Source organism: Rhinatrema bivittatum, chromosome 4, assembly GCF_901001135.1.
Source record: "Rhinatrema bivittatum chromosome 4, aRhiBiv1.1, whole genome shotgun sequence".
In the NCBI taxonomy this organism is placed as follows: domain Eukaryota; kingdom Metazoa; phylum Chordata; class Amphibia; order Gymnophiona; family Rhinatrematidae; genus Rhinatrema; species Rhinatrema bivittatum.
This window is the reverse complement of record NC_042618.1, coordinates 394,093,297-394,119,726: the sequence shown is the minus strand read 5'-3', so window position 1 is coordinate 394,119,726 and position 26,430 is coordinate 394,093,297. Positions and strand designations below refer to the sequence as shown.

Below are 26,430 nucleotides of genomic sequence, written 5' to 3'. Positions count from 1 at the left end.
GCATCTTTGATGGTGGGGATTAATAAGTAGTTTGAGTTATTGGATCGTAGATTTCTTGAGGAGTTTTGAAGAGTTATGTTAAGGGTGTTTAGCCCTTGATGATCATTGTTAAGAATTTTGTGGATGATAGTCATGGATTTGTGCAGTAATAGGGAGCCAGTGAAGAGAAGACAAAATGGGCGTAATATGGTCATTTCTTTTTGTTCCAGTTAGGACTCTAGCAGCGGAGTTCTGAAGTATTTGGAGTGGTTTGAGGGAAGAGAAGGGTATTCCCATTAGTTGGGAGTTACAATAGTCGAAGGTGGAGAAGATAAGAAGTTGAAGGACGGTTCTGAAATCATCAGTGTTGAGAAATCATATAAATTTATAGCATGTGTCCAGTAGCGGAACCTTTCATAAGTGGGTAACAGAATCTGTCTTGGAGCGTATCTGGTGCGCTTTAGGCTTGTTGTTTAATTTAGTGGAACATTCGTTATAACAGAATTCAATGCATTGGGATAACCAAACCGCTGTGGTTCTTTTGGAGACGGGTTGGGTTTGGGTTATTCGGATTGAAGGAGAGGAATAGTTGAGAAGGTCTGGATGGAGAATGAGTTCTCCGTTTATAATAAGCCAGTGCTCTTTTACAGTCCAGCGAGTGTAGAAGTTTTTCTCAGTCATTGTGATGAGGCTTAGGTTTGAAGATTGGTAGAGTAATGGTCTGATTAATGTGAAATGCCGATACCACCTTGGGGAGGAAGGCAGGATGAGGCCGAAGAGTGACCTTGTTGTCGTAAAATTCTAAATAAGGGGAATAGTGAACCAAGGCTTGCAGCTCACTGACCCTCCTTGCTATGTGACAGCCACTAGAAAAACCGTCTTCCAGGATAGGTATTTTATGTGACTTGAGTCTAAAGGTTCAAAGGGAGACATCATTAGTTCTAGGATGACGTTGAGATCCCATGGTACAGGTGGCTTTGTCAGCGGCAGTCGTAGATGTAGCATGCCCCGCATGAATCTGGAGACCAAGGGGTGATTAGAAATGGGAAGGCTGTTATGAGAGTGATGATAGGCTGCAATGGCACTGATATGTACTCGAACTGAAGTGGCCGCTAGACCAGCATGGTAGAGTGTATGGAGGTATTCCAGTAGCTGTGTAATTGTAAATGAGAGAGGATCCAGTTTCCATGGTTTGCACCATTCCGTGTAACGATGCCATTTCCCTGTGTAGTTACGTCTGGTGGAAGGCTTCCTGGATGCAATAAGTATATCTTCCAATTGTGAAGGAAGGCCCAGGTGATTCAATATTTTCCTTTCAATCTCCACGCCATTAGATGGAGGGATTGAATCATCGGATGGAAGAGGGAGCCTTCGTCCTGCGTTAGCAACGTTTGGTGATTGCCCAGTGGAATTTGTGGGAGTATGGAAAGTCGAATGAGACACACATACCATGGTTGTCTCGGCCATGCTGGAGCTATGAGAATCATGTCCGCTATGTCTTGAATACATTTCTGAATTGTCCTTGATAGTGGAATGGGAGGGTAGGCATAAAGCAAGCCCTCCGTCCATGGAATGAGGAAGGCATCTGGAGCGTAACTAAGTTTGCTGGGGTAGATGGAGCAAATGGTTTGCGTTTGTCGATTGTTTTCCATGGCAAAGAGATTGATTGTTGGGAAGCCCCAGCGTTGAAAAATGTTCAGAGCCACCTCCCAATTTAAAGTCCATTCGTGTGGGTGAAAACCCCTGCTCAGGCAATCCGCTGTGACATTGTCCATATCTGGTAGGTAAGTGGCTTGAAGCGATATTTCATTCGCGTTCGCCCAAAGCAGTATTCAAAGAGCTTCTCGATAGAGTGTCCACGAACCTGACCCTTTTTCTTTGTTTATGTAGAACATGGCAACCTGGTTGTCCATGTACACCATGAGGTGCTTCCCTTGAACCTGAGATGAGAATGTTTGTAGTGCTTTCCAGATTGCACGAAGTTCCAGGAGGTTGATCTGATATGTAGACTCTTGGGAAGACCAGAGACCTTGAGTTTTTAAAGTGGTCAGATGGGCTCCCCATCCCGTCCTGGAGGCATCCATCGTGAGTGTTAGCTGATGTGGAGGCAACTGAAAAGGAGCCCTTGAGGACAGGTTGGTGGGAGAAGGCCACCATCGAATGTCTGTAAGTCTTATCCTGGAGGAGAGGGCTTGCAGAAACTGGTGACCATTGAGTTTTGAGGCCCCATTGTAAACGGCGCATGTGTAGTCTTGTGTAGGGAACCACGTGGATAGCTGCCACCATGTGATCTAGTAGTTGGAGGACTTGACGTGCCAATGCCTGAGATTGATTTTTTAGCCTTTGTGCTAGGTAGGAGAGAGTTTGAATCCTGTCTTGTGGAACGTAAGCGTTCTCTTCCACTGTGTTCATGTCAGTTGCAGATTTGATTTCTCGTAATTTATGTTGAATTTTGGTTGTTATTATCGAGGAATGGTAAACGTTACGGCAAAAGTCATCCATAGATTTATGGTCCTTCCCTGGGGGTGAGTTGGCATGAAGCTTTGATCGCTTTGCTTTTGACAGTGCAGACTCTACAACAATAGAGTTGTGAGGCAACTGGGCAGAATCATAGATTGCTGAATTCCGCATTCGGTATTTAAGGTCTGTTTTTCTAGATGTGGCTACAGTGGAAAAAAGTTTCTCCCACATTTTGTGAAGTACTGCATCCAAAACCGAATGAGGGGGCAGAGCTGTTGGCGTCTCGAAAATTTTTAGTATACCAAGAACCTCTGACCTGGGATCTGGAACCTTCACTGTTTCTACGTTTAGTAGGGTTCCTACCTTCTCTACGAATTTTGCGTAGGACAGATCTTATGGTGGGGAATAAGGTTCTGGCAGACCTTCTGGAGGGTCGGAAGGCATGCCAGTGGAGGAACTTGGTGAAGATGTTGTCCATTGAGAATCCAGGCTATCTGGACGAGTTGGAATTGGAGATGATACGGGCGGCTGAGTCAGTTGTGTAGGACTCTGTGATGCCGGTGGTGAAGGTTGAGGAGACGCCCTTGGAGGCTGGGAGTGCGTAGACTGCAGATCCTGAAAAAATGTATTCAGCGCTTATGAAATCTGTAGCATGGCTTTGGATGCTAGATGTTCTGGCTGAGGCTGTGATGGAAGGTGGTGTGTGAGGAAGTGCTGCTAAAAGAAAGTCTTGAGGTGCTGTTGAAGACTTATGCCATTTTGGAAGAGGCACCCCTATTTGAGGGGAATGTCTACTACGGGATGCTGATGACCAATCCAAGATAGAACCTCCACTGAGTGAAGGCGTTCTAGAGGACTCAGAATCGGAGAGGTGCTCTACTTCCACATTGGAGTCTGCATTTGGTCTTTTTGATTTGACAGAAGGACCCGACATTCCTGAGTGTGTAGAGGGAGCTTTAAGTAGATGTTTTGTCTTCTCTGTCGTCTTTAGGTGGTGTTCCTGCCCCTGAGGCAGCGACTGCTTTGAAGAAAACGTCGTGTGCGTCAGGATTTGAGCTTGGAGTGAGGAATGCGTTGTGTCCTTATCCGGCTTCGAGTGCTTCGTCCGCTTCCTGTATGTTGATGCACCGTGGGTCAAAGACGCGCCGTGCTTCGGATGCATCGAAACCTTTCGGCGCTCCGTATGCTCCGCTGCGTCGATAGTTTTGGACGCTTTGACTTCGTTTTCTCCGATGTCTTTGACGCCAAGGAGCAGGAGTAAATGGGAACAGGTCTCTATGTCCCGATCGGCTCATAAAGGGGGTTTGAGAGTCGAGGCCTCAACTCTATTCCCCGGCTCTGGCGGTTTGTCAAACCTGGCTGTGGCGTTCTGATCAGCGCTAAGATGGTCCCCTTGCTCCAACGAAGCGGCTCTCTTGGACGGCGTCTTGTGTTTTTTTCGCCGGTCTCGGCGAAGATTGGGTCGAAGGCGCCTGTAAACACGCTATTTTCTCCACACATTGCCTTTGGGCCCGGTGGGATTTACGACCACAGTCTGGACATGAGGCTTGGTCGTGGTCCAGGCCCAGGCATATATAACAGTAGTTATGTCCATCTGTTATGGACATAACTTTCCCACATTGGCAGTATTTAAAACTTGATGGCTTAGAAGCCATCACTGCCCAAAAAAGAGGTCCGAAAAGATTAAAAAAAAATTTGAAAAAACTGTGAGACAAGGAGAGAGAAAAAACCCCGCATGCTATCGGCTCACGGAAAAAAAGAGACTGAGGAGAAAACGGAATTGCGCAGGAAGACGACCGCGCAGCTGTACAGAGTTAAAGCTACCTAAGAAAAACTCGGCCTACTCTGGTCGCGTGCACGCTCCCAGACAGCATTTATTTATTTATTTATTTTTAGATTTTTATATACCGGTGTTCCTGTATTAAAATACAGATCACATCGGTTTACATTGAAACATAAAAATTATGCCAAGAGGCTAATTCAGCCCTGCTATTGACGGGAAAAGAGGACTGGGATTCAGTCAACCAACAAGGACAGTCTGGGAAAACAAGCATGGGGGTAATTTGCGTGATGTGGCAGTTACTACCCTTAACTAAAAGACCTAATACTACACTTCTGATGCAACTCCAATATTGCTGTCTGCTTCAACTGCAGGGGGGGGTTTAAGGTAATTCAACCCAAACAAAAACCAACAAGAGCATGGGGTAACTTGCTTGATGCGGCAGTTGCTACCCTTAACTAAAAAGCCTTATACTACACTTCTGATGCAACTCCAACATTGCTCTCTGCTTCAGAGGTGGAGGGGGGGGGGGGGGGGGGGGGGGAAATTGGACTCAAACAGTAACCAAAAAGAGCCCTGACATTGGCGGACTGAGTAACTAATAAGTATGGGAAACTGGTAACTATGAGAGCTTGCTGGGCAGACTGGATGGAGCATTTGGTCCTTTTTTGCTGTCATTACTATGTTACAGTAAATGTGCCTCTTTTCTCCATTGATTTTGGAGATGTAGTGTGCTTTCATATTTCCTCCACAGTAATATCACATGGGAAGTTAAGTCTTTTTTTCTTTCTTTGTAGTGTAAGCAATTTTTCTGTTCTGTTAATTCCCAGTATCTATAGCATTACCATGAGGGGAGCAACAGTTAACTGGTTTGGCTGAGAGAGTATAATTTATCCCAAATCATCTGCTGTGCCTTTGTTTTTTTTCTGATAATTTTTTCCTCCCTTGATTATTTATTTAAAAGTGTTTATATGCTGCCTATATCAACCAATGTATGCTAGGCGGATTACAATGGCAAACAAGATTTTTATAAATACATTCAGTACTAAAACAAAAAAACATAGAAACATGAAGTTTCCTGACTTAAGCACTATAAAAGCACACTCCCCGTAGCATTAGGGAGTGCTTCTTTTTCATTTTCTCCTTATCTCTTCTTCTAAATTAGGGGGCTTTATATTGAGACTTTATTTGTTTATTCCTTTATGTTGCAATATTTCTGTAACAAGCTATTCTTGTGGAAGTTTGAAAAATTGTATAAAGAAAGTGTTAAAAAACCATGTGGGGATAGATGCAAAGACCAGTAATCAGAACATGGGAAGGAGATAGCCGGAGATTGAGGAGTGTTTGCAGTGAGAGAGAGTAAGCAGAGGGAAACTCTGTGGGCCAAGAGGTTCTTATTTACCAACAGTTACAATGTTCTTTTAATGTGAGGAGAAACATGATCCTGGTGAGGTCATGCCAGGCCGGTAAAGTTTGCTTTATAACTTCTAGAAGCTTTTGGCTTACTCCACTGAGCATATGCATGCTGTCCTGTATCACAGACATCACACAGGGTCCCTTTCATTTCTTCCTTTTCCTCAGAGCCCGATAGTAACATATCTTTTCTCTGAGTAGATATTTTTTGACTGATCACCCAAAATGAGAGGAGGACCAGCGACTTTAATAACTGCCCCCTGTGGAGCTGCATCTTGTCTCAGGGATCCCAATTACAATTGTGTGTTCTGCCTGGGGGTTGACCACAATGTGTCAGGGTGCTCCATATGTGAGGTAACCCCCAGAAGACCTTGTTCCTATTAAATCTAATGGAAAAGCTCTTTAGGGAAAGCAGGTCCGGCTCATGGTTAATAGGCATTAGCATCGAAGAGCCTGGGAGATGCATCAGACAATGGCAGCATATCAACATCAAGAACACATCAATCTCTCTCAACATTGAGCACCCATACAAGCCAGGAAGATAGACCATCTTGTAGCTTCCTCTACTTGATGAACTTGAAAGATTCTGCTTCATCAGTACCGGCATTGAGAAGTATTGATACCGAGCATCAGGCGAAGCCTATGAAGCATTGGTCCCCCTTGGTTTACGTTGCAGGCAATAGGGAGATTCTAGGTGCGGCCATAAATTCCCCAAAGTGTTCCTACAAAGAGGACTGCTCATCCTCACATCACTCTGGGAAATCGCAACAGCCTTGAAGATTCCAGATGTCAGCCATCAATCCTCCTCAAGTGTTTCAGGAGCATGTGACCGTTTTTCTTGCTTCCTGTATGGTATTGGCATCGGCTGTTTTTAAGGAGAAGGAGTTAGAAAGGATCCCAGCAGCATCAGACCAGCATTGACATTGTTGGTAGCTTTGCAAACTGAGGTCCAACCCCTGATGGAGACTGTCATTTCATGTGTTGGAAGTGTTCCAGTGCCAATGTCTGGAAGGGCATGGGCAACAGCCACACTATTGTCAATTTCAAGTGCATTGGGGGAGGAAGTTTCCCCAATGCACAAAAGTTCATTGGGGTCTAGACACCATCAAACCAAGGGGTATCCATACAGAAGCTTTGTCTCCTAGTCAAATGCATACTCAGATCAGACTGCCAAACTTTGATTCTGGCTCGGAATCTCTGATTCGGAATCAACAGGTCTCCTTTCAGACCTCTCTTCTCCATAGAAAAGGAGAGAGCCTCTTCCAGAATATCTCTTTAATGGGTCTTGTAAAGAGAATGGTGGATACAATTCCATTTAATTTACAGAAGGAGGTAGATTCTAAGGCAAAAATGCTTGATTTACTCCAATTTGTTGATCCCTGTCCGAAGGAGATTGTGACAGTGCCCATCGACAAGATCTTTCAGTAGACACAGAGAAGAGTCTGGAAGACTGTGCCCCCACTCCCATTTCACCAATTAAAAATAAGGTAGATGCAATATAGCATTCCAAAAGGCTCCCAGATATGAGAAGCAGCCACTGCCTCATTGGTCAGTTTTAGTTGAGTCCACTCTCAAAGATGCAAATAAAAGCATTCCTTTTTTATGTCCTTGAGGAAGAATTCTTATACTCTTGATCTATTGGGAGGAAGGTTTTTCACAGCTCTATGGTCACTGCCCAGATAGCATTCTAAAAGTCCTTCATTGGCCAGAATTTGCAAAATGCTCTGAATGAGGTACATAGTATGTTAAAATTATGCCTCAGATGTGTGATGCCCTGGACTCACTAGTGCTCACTCTGGAGTGTGGAAAATATATGGTCCAAGTGACCTGCAATGTTCTTGAAATGGCATCGAGTTTTGGCTGTGAATATTGGCACCTGCATGGTTGTGGGCCTCAGACCTAAGACAAGATGTGCAGAACAGACTCACAGACCTGGCCTCCTCATGTAGGAGGTATTCAAGTGGGTGCCGAAGAGACATTATCCTCGGTTCCATTATCCTTGTCAATAGATGGGATCGTACTCTCGTCCAAGACAGCAGAAGGCCAACAAACCATAGCCAAGCATCCCATCCAAACCTTGAGATGGGTTTTGACTGCATCCAGGAAAACATAGCCAAAATCCAAGTATCTGTGCTGAAGAACCTTCCTGTTGGGGGAAGGCTTAGGTTTTATGTAAACCATTGGCCCAGAATAACTTAAAGACACTTTGGTTTTCAGCATAATCAGAAATGGATATAGATTACATCTATTGGAAACTCCACCAAATTGCCCTCTGAGAAGGTACTGGTTTGCTTCCCAATATTGGGAACTACTGCAAAAAGAACTCTGGTCCCTCTTAGAGGCCAATGCGGTCGAACCCTTTCCACTAGGGGAAGAGAGTGGAGTTTTATTTGAAGTATTTCCTGATTCCAGAGAAAACAACTGGACTCCCTCCTATCCTAAACCTAAAGGCTTTGAACAAAATCTTGGTAAAGGAAAAGCACAAGATTTCCCTGGGTACCTTGATTTCCCTTTCTGGAAAAATGGGGTTGGTTATGCTCCTTGAATTTAAAGAATGCTTATATCCACATAAAGATATTTTCAGGTCACAAGAAATATTTCAGATTTGTAGTAGGGAAGCACCACATTCAATATCATACATATATTGCCATTCAATCTAGCATCGGTGCCAGAGACTGTGTCTGCGATGGGCTAGGGAAGGTTTAAAATAATGATGGGACTACACGCCCCCGACCAATGAAGACTCCTAGTACTGTAATTTTTTTTCTTTCAATTTGATTTCTGCTAATTCAGAAAAAAAAAGTCCTGAGACCAGTTGGGACACAGTTGTAAGCAGAGAAAGGAATGGGAGGAAACTACCGGGCAATAAATACTCCAGTGTGTCTTTCCTTTCCCTAAAGCTCCTGTTTACTAACATTTAACAACCCGCAAGGGGGAGACAATGATGGATCTGGCTCAGGTCTTTTTTGTTTGTTGTTTGTTTTGAAAAGGCGGTTAATTACATCTAAAAATAAGTATGCTGGCCGGTGGCTTAGTTGGTAAATGCTGTACACTGCAAACAAGTGTGCCCCTCCCCCATTGGTCCAGACTATGAATTACCCCTATGCTTGGGGCGAGGAGTACCACATGAGAGATTATATTTATTAATATGATTTATCCTGAGTGGGGGATGAAAAGGGGTAACCCAGATGCCACAATTCTGTGTCCTTCTCAAACAACTTCTCACTTATGGCACCAAAGACCAGATAAAATCATCACACCAGAGTAAAACAGTTATTAACTTTTTTACTAGTATTGTGTAAGTAGACAGTAAATCCACTCATAAAATTAATTGGGAAAATTATAGTAGTGAAATATAATATAAACTTGCAGTCTTCTTATTTTAAATCAAGCAGTGTTTCCGTCGATAGGGCTGAATTAGCCATGCTGTCATGGGATCTGTCAATCAGGTCCGGGAGGCGGATATTTACAAAGCAGATATTTAGATTTTAGCTCTCTGCGCTGCGCGTGCGTTCCCGTGCAGGAAAATAACAGATTCTCCTCAGTCTGTTTTTTCCGCGAGCGGGATTGCACGAGGGGCTGACTTCTCAGCATTTCTTATTTTATTGAAATGTCAAAAAAGCCGGGGTTTAAACCCTGAGGCAAGGTAATGTCGGTCACGGATGGCCATGACCGATGTTACCGATGCCTGGGACCAGAGCACAATTTACAAAATTGTGATTTTTGTGCTCGAATGTCCCCAAGAGCCCAAAAACAACGGGTCTACAAAATGTTTGAACTTTTTACGTTTTCCAAGCCATCGGAGGCTCATTCTTCACCGGGTCCCTCGTTGACGGCAGCACCATCACAGAAAAGAGCGTCGTCATGGAATCCTCAACCCTCCAGGCTTGGAGGTAAGGACTTACCGAGCCGACACAGGCCTTCGGATCCGAGAGGACCGAAACAGCCTCTGCTATCGGCGCAGGAAACAGCGGCGCCGACGACTTATGCGCCTGAAGTACCTTCTGCGCCCGAATCATCATCAGCGCACAAGACACCAGCGTACACAACGCAGGAAGCGTATGCACATAACGCGCCAAAGACTTCTGCGCGCACGGCACCGACGTCGTCTGCGTGCACGGCGCAGGAGTCATCTGAAGTGAGCCCCGAAACCATCAGAGCGCACGGCGTCTGACTTCTGCGCACAAGTCGGTATATGCACACAACTTACAAAAAACATCGACGCACATGGCACCGAAGGCATTAGCGCATTCGACAACACACAGATCGACGCACAGTGGACTACAAAAGTCCAAACAAATGCATCATTCAATACCACATGGAGTAAAACGAAGACATCAGTCTCCACGTGTACCTCATTCCACCTCTTCAGACTCTAATTCTACAGAGGTGAAGTCAAAACGAATCAGACGATCACTGTCGGGAGATGGAACCCATACAGGATCATCGTCTCACCATCGGCGATCACGTCACTCACATCAAAAAGCTGCGAACATGAGAGATACATGGGCAGTGAGCCCTTCCACTTCTAGGTCATCTCACCCTGAAGTGTAGATTCCCTATCTCATAGACAATTAATACAAATCACTTCCTCTGCTGCATCTTTGTCCTCAGATATTTCTGTTAAGACCACAGAGGGCAAGATGAGGAATAAGTAGGACGTACCAGCTACTTCCGCTAAAATTCCTACAGTATCACCTAAAACAGGTGAAATACCAAAACAATCTGGTCGTGCAGCAATGCCTCCTCAGACAAAAGAGGCATTTCTTCAATTATCCCAATCATTGGCAGGGTTTTATGAAACTCTTCGATCATCTTTTAAGATGTCTAACGAGCTGTCTGTGAGTTCTCCAGAACACAATATACATACCTCTAGAGAACAGTCTGTGGAGCCTCCGGCATCCCCAAACACGAAACGACCAATTTTACCAATTCAACAGCAAGATAGCCCTATAGATTCTCTATCTCCACAAACATGTCGATTGTCATCTACTGGATTCCCATCGGATTCACAGGAACCATATTCTCCTCAAGAGGACCTGACATACCCAAAATTTTTAGGAAAATTGGGCACGATATTACATCTGGAGGTCCAAAAGGAGACAGACCCTAGGTCAGAAACCTTTGGTCTCCTAAAGATTTTCGATGCTCCGGGAGAAGCAACATATCTCCCACCACACGAATTATTACATTCTGTCTTGCAGAAGTCGTGGGAAACGCCTTATTCTCTATCAGCGGTTTCCAAGAAAATGGATATAAAATTTCATATGAGAAAAACATCGCCTTACTCTATACCACAATTACCACATGCTTCAATTGTGATAGTCGGCAATGCAAAGATTCAAAAAAGCAAAATCGCATGCCTCGTATCCACCGGGTAAAGACAACCGGTGCTTAGAATGCTTTGGCAGGAAGATGTATCATAACTCAATGTTGAATGCCCGCATTATGCACCATCAATTCTATATGGTACAATACCTATATGAGTGCTTACAAGCCACAAAAGGTATGCTTTCCTCAACGGCTGATCAGGTACCACCGCCTCTTCATGATATGGAGGAGTGTTCTCGACACCTTCTACGATCAATATATGAGGCATTTGAAACATCTTCTAGGGCATCTGCGACAGCCATAGCAGCCTGTAGGATGGCATGGTTACGCTCTAGTACAATAAGAGAAGATTTACACGAGAAACTAATGAACCTCCCGTGTACAGGAGACAACCTGTTCGGAGAACGGTTTCAAGAAACAGTTGGGAAATTAGAGAAGGAAGCTCTAGCAGTCCAATCCTTAAAGTCACAATGTCACTATTCGACCACGCGTCGTTATGTGGGATCTACACGTAGACAATCCTATAATCGTAGGCCTTACAGGTCTTATCAGTCTTTTCGTACACAGATGTATCCATCTTACAGCATCCTCCGCCACAACAAAACCCAACTCAATGTAGGGGTAAACCACGTAACCAGAGACAGCAAACACAACAACCGGCTGCTGCAGTAAAATCAACGCCGTCTTTTTAATAAATCTGCCACCACCACTACATCAAGCACCACCTGGCAGAATTCATTCTTGCCTGGCAGCCTGGGAGAAAATAACAACCGATCAATGGGTTTTAGAAATAGTACGACATGGCTATCAACTCCAATTTACCACAAAACCCATACTACCTCACTTTTCCACTCTGAAGAGTCAAAGCTTCCAACCACAACTGGGGGAGGAGATTGCTTTGCTTCACAAACAGCAGGCCATTCGATGAATTTTCCTGAAAACCCAAATAACAGGGTTCTATTCCCCATACTTCCTCATACCCAAAAAGTCGGGTGGACTTCGCCCCATATTAGATCTACGGGAATTGAACAAATTCCTGACCAAAGAGAAATTCAAGATGGTATCGTTGAAATCAATCTTACCTCTGATTCATCCCAATGACTGGATGTGTTCCATCGATCTGAAGGATGCGTACACACATATTCCAATCCATCCATCCTCTTGGTATTACCTATGCTTTCGCTATGGCCATCAACACTACCAGTACAAGGTTCTTCCCTTTGGACTATCGGCTGCACCCATGGTTTTCACCAAATGCATGGTTGTGGTGGTGGCTCATCTCAGACAACAAGGTATGACCATCTTTCCATATCTGGACGATTGGCTAATAATAGCCTCGACCCCGGACATCTTACTCTATCACCTCTGACGGGTCATACAATGCTTACAGAAATTGGGGCTAGTGATCAATTTTCAGAAATCACATCTCTAACCAACACAACGACTACAGTTCATAGGAGCAGGCCTGGGCACTGTTCGCAATCGGGCATATCTCCCAACAGAAAGAATAACACAACTAAGTCAACTTCTCTACTCGTTGTTTGGGCCTGGACCCAGCCTCATGCCGAGACTGTGGTCGGATGTCGCCCTGGGCCCAAAGACAGCGTGCCGAAAAAATTGTGCGCCTCCGATCACCTCATTCTTCACCGGGCCCTGCGAAGGAACTCAAGAAAACTCCAGCTAGAAGATCCACATCGCTGGAGGGCGCTTCGGCCAGGTCGGTACCACCACCTGGGACGCGAAAGGAGGTAGAGGCCTCGACTCCTTTGTTAGAAAAGTCCACTCATGTGCCATTCGGGTCACAGGGCTCTGTACCCGCTTGTTCCCGCTCCTCGACGCCGAAGCACTCAGGGCATGGGAGACCAAGATGGAGCAAGCATACTATGATGCATGGCACTTCAACACCGAGACCGATGCACGGCGCATCGATGCCTCAGCCATGTCGCGATGCATCGGCACACTGTGCTTTGGAATACGACGCAGGGTGCATCAGACGGTGCTTCTGGAAGAGCTGCTTCACTATCTGGGTCATCTCACCATGATGTTCGCAAAAGAAAACATGCTAGACATCACTACCATGGTGATGCAAAGCGTACAAAACATCATGACCCACCTATAGCTCCACCATCTGCATCTCCCCAGGATCCACCACAACACCATTCCAAACAAAAGGCTAAGAGAAAACATCTCCAAATGCCAGAATCTCCAGGGATGGATTCTGATGTAGAAGTGGTTCACCTTTCTACTAATGTTTCTTCAGAGGCTGATAGTTCTCATTTGGATTGGACTTCTTCTCATAGATCTCATTTAGTCCACCATCCGGAACCACGCCGTCCTTCTCTGTACTTGTCTCTGGGAACACTGCCCCCACCTTCAGCACCATTTCCAACGCCTTCACAACATACTCTAGCATCAAAGGCGATGTCACAAATTTCTCTGGCTTTGAATACATTCTTCCAAGATCTGGAAGCCTTTCATCCCCAGATTCCAGGTCCATCTTCTCCAACCTCTCCTCAACGTCTACCGACGGTCCCGTCACTAAAGCAACGAGAAAAATCAATTCCAGTTCCGGATTGACCAGATTCTCCACATTCACAATGGTCTATGTCGTCCCCCTTCCTCATCTACAGGATTTCCGTCAGATCCCCCCGAGGGCCTTCCTGAATCTTATTCTCCTCCTGAGGATTTATCCTACACAAAATTCATAGAAAAAGTACGATCTCTCCTAAACATTGAAACAGGAAAGGTTCCCAACCCTCGTGCTGAGGTTCTAGGAATCCTAAAGATATTTAAAATGCCACCAGAGCCAACAGCTCTACCACCACATGCTGTACTAGACGCAGTTCTACATAAAATGTGGGAAAAAACCTTTACCACCTCAGTGGCCTCAAGGAAGACGGACTTAAAATACCGAATGAGAAATTCCACGGTCTATGAGTCCACTCAATTACCCCACAACTCGGTAGTAGTATAATCTGCACTATTACGTGCTAAAAGATCAAAACTTCATGCAAATTCACCACCAGGAAAAGATCATAAATCCCTGGATGATTTTGGCTGTAAGGTATATCATTCCTCCATGCTGGCCACAAAGATACAACACCATCAGTTTTACATAATCCAATACCTCTTTGAATGTCTGCAGAGATTACGTTCAGCATGTGTGGCTTCTGATAACTCCTCACCGCAACCATTTACAGACATGGAGGAAGATCTTCGACATTTACTCCGTTCTGTTTATGAGTCTTTTGAATCATCTGCTAGATCCTCAGCGACAGCAATAGCAGCACGGCGCATGGCATGGTTAAGGGCTAGTTCCATAAGGGACGATGTCCATGACAAGTTGGTGGATATTCCTTGTCTGGGAGACAATCTGTTTGGTAACAAATTTGGTGCAACAGTTACCATTTTAAAGGAACAGAATACTGCAGTTCAATCTTTGACATCATCAGACCCTCATCCTTCTAAAAGATTTTACCCTTCATTCAGAAGAAGACCTTATGCAAGGGCACCTTTCAGGCCGTATAATACTTATAGATCACAGTATTACCCCAATCAGCGTTATCAACCACAAACAGCCTTCACGTGGACGTCCTCGCCAACCACGACCTCCAAAACCAACTCCAGCAGCACCTCCAAAAAAAACTCAGTCTTTTTGAGTTACCCAGAGCCACCCCCACAGCACTACATAGGAGGCCGCCTTCAACACTTTTATGCCAGCTGGGAGGTGATTACTTCAGATCGCTGGGTACTAAACATCATAAAAGAAGGTTACAGATTGAATTTTCTAACTCTTCCCACACTTCCTCAAGTTTCCCCTCTCAGGAGCACATCACAACACTCCAAAGACCTACAGGAAGAGTTAGTCACTCTACAGTTGCAGAACTCAATTCGAGTAATCCCAATCTCATTGAAAAATCGAGGGTTTTACTCCCCATATTTTCTCATTCCAAAAAAATCGGGAGGTCTTCGACCAGTCTTAGATTTGCGGAACCTCAACAAACACATTCAAAAAGAAAAATTCAAGATGACATCTCTGAAGAGTATTCTGCCTCTTCTGCAACCCAACAACTGTCTATGCTCCATAGACCTGAAGGATGCTTATTTCCATATACCCATGCACCCTTCCTCCTGGCATTACCTTTGTTTCCAAGTTCAGAAAAATCATTATCAATTCAAAGTTCTACCCGAGGGTATTCACAAAATGCTTAGCGGTGGTGGTGGCTCATCTCAGCTCTCAATACAGATTTTTCCCTATCTCAACGATTGGCTGTTGGTAGCCTCGGAACCCACTTCCTTAAAGACTCATGCTTTCCAAACAATCAATTGTCTTCAGAAGCTGGGATTCATAATCAATTATGAAAAATCCCATCTACAACCAATTCAGGTTCTACAGTTCATTGGAGCGCTCATCAATACTGTGCATCAGAGGGCGTACCTACCACAGGATAGGATACAAACTCTGTCTTCTCTAGATCAGCGTCTATTCAATCAATCCATGCATCAGCACGACACATTCTTCAACTACTGGGTCATATGGCAGCAGCCATCCATGTAGTCCCATATACAAGACTCCACATGCGTCATCTACAATGGGGACTCAAGAACCAATGGTCACAGTTCTGGCAACCACTCTCGACCAGAGTACGCCTCACCAGACAAATGCATACAGATATTCAATGGTAGATAAACACCAACCACCTGAACTCGGGAGCACCATTTCAGCGGCCTCCTCATCAAGTCACTCTCACCATGGATGCCTCCCGGAAGGGCTGGGGAGCCCATTTAAACAACTTAAAAACTCAGGGATGTTGGTCTCTTCGGGAGTCCAACTTTCAAATCAATCTCCTCGAACTTCGAGCCATTTGGAAGACACTTCAAACCTTCTCGACCCAACTTCAAGGAAAACATATCATGGTATACACAGACAATCAGGTAGCCATGTTCTATGTAAACAAAGAAGGAGGGTCAGGTTCCTGGATTCTCTGTCGGGAAGCGCTTTGCATACTGACTTGGGCAATAACCAACCAAGTCTCGATACAAGCCACTTACTGTCCCAGTCTAGACAATGTAACAGTGGACCGCCTCAGCAGAATTTTCCATCCACACGAATGATCTTGAACCAGGAGGTTGTATCCAACATTTTCCATCCATGGACCTGTTTGCCACAGAGAGCAACCGGCAAACACAGGCATTTTGCTCCATCTACCCAAGCAAACTTCGTTGCGCTCCAGATGCTTTCCTCATTCCATGGACGGAGAGCCTACTCTATGCTTACCCTCCCATTCCACTAATATCAAAAACGATACAAAAATGCATCAGAGATGCAGCGGGCATGAAACCTTTATAGCCCCTTCCTGGCCAAGGCAGCCATGGTATGCGTATCTCAAACGACTATCCATTCGCCCACCAATTGTACTTGAAAACCATCCCCAACTCAGGAGGGAGGATCCCTTCTTCATCCAGTGCATCAATCCCTCCATCTGACAGCATGGAGATTGAACGGCATGTACTAAATTACCTAGGACTCTCATCTCAAGTTGAGGACATTCTAATTGGATCCAGAAAACCGTCCACCAGGCGTAACTATGCCGGAAAATGGTGTCGTTACTCAGAATGGTGCAGACCGAAGAATCTAGACCCTTTCTGTACAACGATAACACATCTTCTGAAATACCTTCATACTCTTTTCGCAGCGGGTCTAGCATACGCCTCTGTTCGAGTGCATGTTAGTACAATTGCAGCTTTCCATCGTACTCACAACGGACTACCCATTTCCAGCCACCCTTTAATCTCCAGATTCATGCGTGGCATTCTGCATCTGAGACCATCGGTCACAAAGCCGCCGGTACTATGGAATCTCAATATCGTACTGGAACAATTAATGTTACCTCCCTTTGAACCTCTAGACTCCTGCCATGTCAAATACCTTACTTGGAAAACTGTTTTCTTAGTGGCGGTAACATCAGCACGGAGAGTAAGTGAACTGCAAGCCTTAGTTCACTACTCCCCGTACTTAGAATTTTTTCATAACAAGGTCACCCTTTGACCTCATCCTACCTTCCTCCCTAAGGTGGTATCTGCGTTTCATATCAACCAGTCCATTACTCTCCCAATCTTCAAGCCAAAACCTCATCAGAATGACAGAGATAAGCTTCTCTACACCTTGGACTGTAAAAGAGCATTGGCTTATTACAAACAGAGAACACATTCTGAATCCAGACCATCTCAGCTGTTCCTCTCCTTCAACCCAAATTCTCCCAACCAACCTGTCTCCAGGAGAACTCTGGCTAGTTGGTTGTCCCAATGCATTACGTTTTGCTATAATAAGCGCAATCTACAATTGACTATGAAACCAAAAGCACACCAGATACGAGCAACTGCAACGTCAGTTGCCCATTACAGAAACATTCCGCTGATAGACATTTGCAAAGCGGCAACTTGGTCTTCTCTCCACACTTTCACAGCACACTACTGTTTACAACAGCAGAGCTCTTCTGATGTAGCCATGGGTTCGGCAATCCTGTCAACCATGGCACAAAAATAGGACTGTCTACCGTTCAGAATTCAAGGGTGGCGTCTTGATCTACACAACAAAACACCTTGACACCACCCGGAAGCTTGGGACTCCCAGACAGCATGGCTAATTCAGCCTGCTATCGCTGGGAAAAAGCAAGTTGCTTACCGTAAACGGTGTTTCCGTAGATAGCAGGCTGAATTAGCCATGCATCTCCTCCCTAGACAGTCTTCACATACCTCACCGCGCAGCCTTACAGAGTTCAAAACTCTGTACTCTTGGAGAAAACTCCGCCTACTGCTCCGATCATGGTTAATTCATCCTGCTATCTACGGAAACACCGTTTACGGTAAGCAAACTTGCTTTTACTTACCCACTCCAGCAATTCTCCTACTCCTTTCCCTTGAAAGCACATACCAGGAACAGCAGCTGCTGCTGAAGCTCTGTCTTCACAGTCCTCTTCTTTAGGGCCCACAAGACAGACAGACACACACACATACACATGCCCCAATTAAACCCTACGACCAGTCTCTGTCTCTCTCACACACTCCAGTCACCTCCCTAACCAGTCTGTGTCTCTCTCACACACACTCCAGTCACCTCCCTGCCCAGTCTCTGTCACATACTTTGCTTAGAGCTCCAATACTGTGTTCCCCTTTAATTTCGCAGTGGCAGATTTCCCAGTGCTGCCACTGCCTTCTCAGCTGCACTGAAGCAGCAAACATTTATTTTAGAAAAATATGCCACAGCACTCAAGCCTTTCTTCTGGCTGTTGGGATATCCCTAGGCTCCCAAAGCCCCCCATCTGCCTGCTTTTACGGCCGCTGGGAGCTCCAATTGCACCATCTGTAATCAGCATGGCTGAGTGCCACTTTTACTTTAATCATGGCTTTGCCGCGCTCACTGTTGCATTGTGGGGGGGAATCCCCGGAGCAACCGGCCTCTTTGTGCTTGTCACTCACTGCCGCTTTGGGGAATCCTTACTCTATTGCGGTTCCCTGCCACTTTGGAAGCAGGAAATCCTGGCGCTGCTGTCCTCTTTTCTTTGTGGCTCACCGCTGTGTTTAATTTCAGCACTTCCAGCCAGTGGCGGCCACAGGGTCGGGCTTCTTCGCCGCCACTGGCCTGAACACTGTCACTCCTCCCTGCCCCCCCTCAAACCACCCCACCCCTGGGCTGTGAGATGCCTCCCTTCCTACCCCACTGGCCAATCAGCGGCTTCCTCCTCCCACTGGCAGGAAGAAGGGAAGAGGCTTTCCATTGGCCCGTGGGGGCAGGAAGAAGGGAGGAGGCTTTCCATTGGCCCGTGGGGGCAGGAAGAAGGGAGGAGGTTTCCCATTGGCTCGCGGGGGCAGGAAAAAGTTAAAGGGAAGTATAACTGGGGCTGTGGGACACCAGGAGCTGCGACACACCAGCTGAGAACTGCTGTTTTAGGTAATCTTTTTGTACTTTTGACTTTTTTTTTTAAATGGCTTGTAGATTTGTATTGACTGGTCATAGAGATTATTCCCCTCTAATTCCAATATAATTTAATAAGGATTTTTATCTGAGTTTTTTTTGTCTATATTTCATAAATGGAGAAGTTTGGGCTTGAAGCATTTGGGTCAGCTTTTTTTCAGTAAAAAGTCTTGTAGTTTTGATGTCATTGTGGATAAGTTTGGGCTTTTAGAGAATGTCAGTTGCTTACTTACAAGTACTTCATTTTTTGTTAAATAACACCATAATCCTAAAGTTTCAAGAAATTTCTTTATTTCTCTAAATCGTTGAAGTATAAGGGGCTTTTCTCTAAATTTGAGAGTTTGGGTTTTTTTAAATCCTGTATTACCCAGTAAAACCTATCCATTGAAAGGATTGGGAAACGGGATCTATGGACTGTATTTAGAGGAGACCGAGTGGGATAGATGTTTCCTGTTCACCGTCTGCTCTGATTTTTGAAAATGGTTATAAAGTATTATTCCATTGGTATATGACTCCTGAAAAGTTGCAAAAAATATATTCACATGTTGATGGAGTTTGTTGGCAATTACATGGCAAGCTCAGATCCTTTTTTCATATTTGGTGGGAGTATAATTTACTACAGTCTTAAGGGGGAGACGTGATAAACTTCATTGATCAAGTTGTTGATATTGGGGTAAATTTTAAAGGACCGTGTGGGCATCCATGTACACGCTTTTCCTGACTCGCACATGGATGCCCGATTTTGTATCAGCATGTTATAAAATCAGATACCTGCATGCACATGCGTACCCAGTTTTATATCTGCACGCGGGTGCTCACTCTACCCACACCAGGGGCGGGGGGTGGAATTTTTTAAAATACAAGTGGTGACGTGATTGGGTCTATCTAATCTTCCTCCCTTTTCCTCTCTCCATCCTGACCCCTAAACCCACCTTAACTAACTGATTTTTTTTGTTTATTTGTTTTGGAACTTACTTCACCTGAAGTGATGAAGTAAATTCCGCGTGCTGGCCGACCCCCGGCCATACCCTTTTCAAAACCCCGACTCTTCCGCATGTACTGGGAGATACACGTGTGACCGGGCTGTTTTGTATATTCGCTCGGCACGGCCACACAAATCTCCCAGGATTTCCGCATGCTGGGTTTAAAAATTTACTTGATTGTATTTAGCAAGGTATCCTGTGATATTCGTCTTTCTTTATAACCACATGACTTACTTGTAAAGAGGTGAAATTGATGTCCTAGTTTATCATAGCTGCTAGATGTGAAATGGCTGCATCGTAGAGAAGGGCACCTATGTCTTCTATGGTTATGAACCTGTATATTCTTACGTGTTTTGTTTGCATATGTGTGGGTATCTACTTCTTAAGATGTCATTTTGTAGATGGGGAGGATGTGGGTAGTAGGGGGCTTTAGGGATGGGTATTTTGGGTGGGAAGGGTTTTATTTTGGAAAACTTGTGAACCGTTAAGAATGTTGTTATACTGGCTTTTGTATTTGATATAGCCAAATATTGTCCATCTTGTTTTATGTACTTTGTTGATATTTGTTCAATAAATGTTAATTAAAAAAAAAAAATTAAGCCAGCAAACCCCTCTAATAGTTAATGCTTTCATTAGCATGGGATTTCCATGTGAGGGTGCGAAACAGAATGTACATTTTTTTTTATGGGCAAAACTTTCTATTGCATCAGGAGTAACATTTGTGCACAAAAAATGTGTGCACAACGGTAGCTATAATTGTACATTCTGCTGACTGTACCTTATTACATCGGGTCCATAGGCTGCTTTGTTTGTTTTGGGGGTTTTTTTGGTCTAGTGTTTGTTTTCAGCACAGCATATGTTTATTTTTATTCATTAAAGTTGCCAGATATCCTTCTACTGAAAATGTTTTAAAGTCCTGATTTGATTGAATCATGGCTATAGTATTGGAAGGGCTAGGGTTTCCTGTGTGTATCTACTCAGTTTTGGAGGATGGGGAGTAATGGCCAGAGGTCACCATAATGCGATTAAAAATAGTGCTAATAAAGTCACATTATCCCAATATCCAAATGAATATCCATTTACCTTACCCATCTGCTAATTATTCTGTTTCCTTTATGAATTAGGGAACTTTCAAGATTTATTGCAGCTGGAAGACTACATTGCAAAATAGATAAAGTAAATGAGATTGTAGAAACCAACAGGTAAGTTGTAATTCAACAGATTTTGTAGTCGTTTTGATTGAATCCTAGTACTTTTTCTACTTCAGCATGTCAGAACATTTGCAGGAGAAAGCCACATTTTGTTTTTCGTAATAATTAAGGATTTAATAACTACTTTGAATGTATGTTCTTAGTGTACCTCGTTTAGAAATGTTTTGAAAAGGTAAGTTAACTTTTTTTTTTTATTAATTAAAATATAAGTAAAAAGTGATAGTTTTGTAGCTAAGACTTCACACAGCAGTAACTAATTGCACCATGTGTTTTCTATATGAAATTGACAATCTGGGTAATATGGTGCTTACTTTTGTATAAAATATACTGCACAGCTGTGTGTAAAGTAAACAAATACTATTCTCAAAACTTGTATTATCGTTTGTGTTTTATATGCAGACCAGACAGTAAGAACTGGCAATACCAAGAAACCATCAAGAAAGGAGATCTGCTCCTGAACAGGGTTCAGAAACTTTCCAGAGTAATTAACATGTAACTTTTTTTGTAAACAAGGGATGAATAGTGAATGTATATTAGACCATTTTGGAAACTATCCATGAATCCATTATTAATTTGGTATTCCTTAGTGGGGAAGAAGAGTTCAAGTGGTAGGTAGTTAGGGAATTTTTACAGTTATTTTCTGTGAATGTCAATGCCTGTATAAAATAAATGTTTTCAGAATTTTTGGCTGTTTATTACTGTAAAAATAAATTTGGAAAGTTATATATTTTACTTATGACAGAGTTGTCACTACACAGAACAATAATTATCAACTACACCAGTCCAAAATATTTGGATTTCATCTCTCAGCTAATAAGGGCAGACCATTGTCATAAAAAATAAATATTAAAAACTAGTTGCAGAATGAATAAGCTGGTATTCTCTGCCTCCAACTAATAAGAAGAGGGAAGCGATTGTGGAGAGATTTAATAGGACTTTAAAATCCAAAATGTGGTGATACTTTACATCGCACAACACTTTGATATGAAAATGTGCTTCAGGCTTTGTGAATAGTTATAACCACAGCTTTCACATAACAATACAGGCCTGTCCCATCGATGTAACAGCCTCAAACTCTCTGCGGTTCCGGAAAGTGAGCCACGGCAATAACAACAATCATGAATCTGCTAAGCTGTTTTTTTGTTTGTTTTTTTAAAAAGGGGGGATCACTTTAGACTGTCAAAAACTAAAGGGAAATTTGAAAAAGGTTATGAACAAACATGGACAGATGAGATATTTATAATAACCGACGTCTTAAACAAGGGGCAGAAAACCGTGTACGAGATACAAGATTATGGTGAGAAAGTTGTTCAAGGTTCTTTTTATCCTGAAGAATTACTGAAATTACAGGATAGAATATACCGCAATGATAAGGTTCTAAAGGTAAAAGGGAGAGGTAAGAACAAGCAGTGCTTTGTGAAATGGCGGGGGTGGCCTGAAAAAATTTAACAGTTGGATAAAAGCATCAGAGATTCAAGATGTTTGATTTGGAAAGGCCTTGAATCATAAAAAATTAACGGGGGATTTTACATAATGCTGCCTAGTAACACCTTTGTGAGGATATTTCCACAAAACACCAGCTCTAATTTCATGACACAATTAGCTAGGCCTTTGCACCAAGAGGGACCGTGGGAAATGGGGCTGGTGGAGAGACAGTACTCGCACACATGGGATAATATTAAAGTAGACCAAAAATACGTTGTCACCATTAGAGAAGGAAGCATGGAGCATCTCTTTGTTATATGAAGAGGGTATTATGCAACCATTCAAAGCCTAGTGGACCAAATGAACCATGACATGAATAGTCTCCTTAAACCCATGCCACCACAAGTCATTTAATACCCCAATATCTGAAGAATCAAATTAAAGTCAGAGGACAATGCAGTAATTTTGGGGCTAGAAGCTAAAATGAATACGAGGCGCTCGCTATTTCCAATGCATATCACGGGTGGGTTTAATACCCTATATCTGTACACAGATATTGTAAAGCACCAGCTGGTGGGAGACCATTTTGTGCAGCTACTTCACTGTGTTCCTGCTAAAGTGGGTAAGGACGAGTTTATCACCTTCATTTATGATAAAGCTGCATTATGTCCCTGTGCACAAGCAGTACAATGACACCATAACATTTGAAATAAAGACAGACCAGTACCAACACGTCTCATTTCGCTGCAAGAAAGTGATCCTTAAGCTACACTGTGACCCCGGAAAGCTGTTTTTTCCATGGTTGTCCAAGCTGTTATAATGATAAAGACCAGAACCCTTTAACAGCTACAACCTTTGGTTTTCTCAATTGCAAAACACACAAATCAAATCAGATTTCCTGAAAAGAAGAGGGTTTAAGGTAATAAGCTTATGGGAAAATGAATGGAAGAGAATCGTGAAAGAAAATATTAAGGGTTGTGCAGATTTTCTGGTTAAATCTGCACTACCACAGCATTAGTACCCAGAGATGCCTTTTTTGTTGATAGAACCAATGCTGTTTATTTGTACTATAAAGCCAGGCCTGATGAAAATATACATTACTATGATTTTACCAGTCTATATCCGTTTGTCAATAAAACCAAGGAATATCCAATTGGCTACCCACAAATCATTGACAATTTTGCGCCCCCCCCCCCCCCCCCCCGTACTATTTTGGGTTTGTTAAAGCATGGGGGGTTCTTAGTGTTTGGGTAATTGCCAGGTTCTTGTGGCCTAGTTTGGCCTCTGTTGGAAACAGGATGCTGGGCTTGATGGACCCTTGGTCTGACCCAGCATGGCAATTTCTTATGTTCTTAAGTGTATCCACCATAAAAGATCTTTTTCCCTGTATTACCAGTCTGTGTGGGTGTTAAGCTCATGTTCCTGCTGTGTTGTACATGTGCTGACAACGATCAGCAGGAAATGTGCACCCACTCGGATGAGGAGAGAGCCCTCATAGGGTCTTGGTGCATTGTGGAGATGGATGTGGCTGTTGCAAAAGGATATGTGGTTGCTGAAATATGGCACTTTGAACGTAAATCTGACAGTCTTTTTTCTGAATACATAAAACTGCATCTCCGTTGAAAACAGGAGGCCTCTGGTTACCCTTAGTGGCGTGCCGATGTAGAAAAACAAAACATATATATCTGATTTTTACAAAAGTATGGTTTTACAGCCAGAACAGGTTAGCATAAACCCCGCAAAGCGCCAAATTGCTAAGCTTTTCTTAAACTCTTTGTGGGGGAAGTTTGGCTAAAGAACAGACCTACCTGTTACAAGTATTGTGAGAGATCCTGTCGATCTCTATAAGTATTTGTTTCACCTGAATATGAGATTTCATCATGAGACTTTATTGATGATGAAACAGCCTGTGTAACATGGAAGCACTCAAAAGACTGTAGCATGTTGTCAGGTAATACAAACATCTTCATTGCCTGTTTCACAACAGTTTATGCTCGTTTAGAACTGTACAACCTGCTTGACAGTTTGCAAGAAAGTTGTGTGTACCATGATATAGACTCAGTGATATTTGTGAGTTGTGAGGATGACAGTGAACCCCCCCTTTGGAAGATTATTTAGGTGAGCTGATGAGTAAGATTACCCGCAGATGAGCATATCTCAGAGTTTGTATCAGCTGGGCCCAAAACATACGGCTACAAACTGTCAAGTGGAAAGATCTGAATGAAAGTGAAAAGGTTTACGCTAAATGTAGAAAACTGTAAAAAGATCAATTTCACTAATTTGAAAGATCTCTTCTTTGATTATAAAACTGAGGCTGTGGACAAGAGTCCTAAAAAGATACAGGTACAACAATCTGGGATCATAAGAAACAGAAAGACCTGGTCAATAGAGACTGGCCTACTTAAGAAAACACAAAGGGTTGTATACGATAAAAGGGTGATAAAAGAGGGATTTAACACGCTGCCCTGTGGATATTTACTTTGTGGATGTGCGCTGGAGGCACCCCTTTTCATGTATTTGAGCTGGACTGTCAAATAGTGGCAAAAGCTTCTGTGTTAACAAGCTATTAGAGCACTCGGGACATGTGTTGACTGACATTCCTAACAATATTGTATGGTGTTATAGTTGCTGGCAACCTTTGTATAAAGAAATGTTGCGTAAATAACCTTTTTATACATTTATGGATTCTTTGCCTAATACTTTTAATGAAGATCAATTGTTTCCAACCAATAAAATAGGAAATAAAATAAACATGGTTAGTATAGATGATTGGATAGCATCTGCTTGTAAAAGTGATGAAATCGAGAAAGCGTTCACACAATATGTGCATCACAGAACTGTGCGTATTGATTATATTGTACAAATTGTTTTCTGTCAAGCCAAACAAGGAGAACTATAGCTTTAAATACCAAATATATGGTGCTCTTTAAGAGATAAGTTGCAAATCGCTGTTTTAGCCAGACAGATGTACCCTGGTAAGTCACAGTTCTTTTTAGAAGCCTTTGAGGATGCCTCCAGAAAGCCATATGGATATCTCATCATGGATTTAAATGCTATGACCCCTGAATGTTACAGACTGAGGACAAACATCTTTCCACCAGACTGGACCATAGTATACTGTGAAAAAACATAGCCCCCCCCCTCTTGAAAAGAAGTGGATATATATTCTCCCCCCACATCTTTGTTTTGTGTGTCTGAGACCTTGTCTGTTCACTTAGGGGCGGATTTTCAGAGCCCTGCTCGCGTAAATCCGCCCAAAACCGGGCGGATTTACGCGAGCAGGGCCCTGCGCGCCGGTGAGCCTATTTTACATAGGCTCACCGGCGCGCGCAGAACCCCGGGACTCGCGTAAGTCCCGGGGTTTTCGGAGTGGGCGTGTCGGGAGGCGTGTCGGGGGCGGGGCCGGAGCGCGCGGTGTTGCAGGGGCGTGTCGGCAGCGTTTTGGGGGCGGGTACGGGGGCGTGGCTACGGCCCGGGGGCGTGGCCGCGCCCTCCGTACCCGCCCCCAGGTTGCGGCCCGGCGCGCAGGAGGCCTGCTGGCGCGCGGGGATTTACGCCTCCCAGAGGGAGGCGTAAATCCCCCGACAAAGGTAGGATGGGGGTTTAGACAGGGCCGGGCGGGTGGGTTAGGTAGGGGAAGGGAGGGGAAGGTGAGGGGAGGGCAAAGGAAAGTTCCCTTCTAGGCCGCTCCGATTTCGGAGCGGCCTAGGAGGGAACGGGGGTAGGCTGCGCGGCTCGGCGCGCGCAGGCTATACGAAATCGATAGCCTTGCGCACGCCGATCCAGGATTTTAGCCGATACGCGCGACTACGCGCGTATCTACTAAAATCCAGCGTACTTTTGTTTGCGCCTGGAGCGCAAACAAAAGTAGGC

The 26,430-nt window shown here is 44.0% G+C and overlaps 1 protein-coding gene across 2 annotated transcripts in view; it reads left to right on the top strand.

Moving 5' to 3' along the window:
- The window catches only part of PSMD6 (proteasome 26S subunit, non-ATPase 6), a 38,279-nt gene extending 16,424 nt beyond the window's left edge, over positions 1–21,855 (top strand). For both annotated transcript variants that reach the window (XM_029601024.1, XM_029601023.1), the window contains 2 exons: positions 21,046–21,123; positions 21,532–21,855. In XM_029601024.1, coding sequence (XP_029456884.1) covers positions 21,046–21,123; positions 21,532–21,628 — 175 coding nt within the window. In that variant the 3' untranslated portion in view covers positions 21,629–21,855. The remainder of the gene's footprint in view (positions 1–21,045; positions 21,124–21,531) is intronic.
- Positions 21,856–26,430: the final 4,575 nt, after the last annotated feature.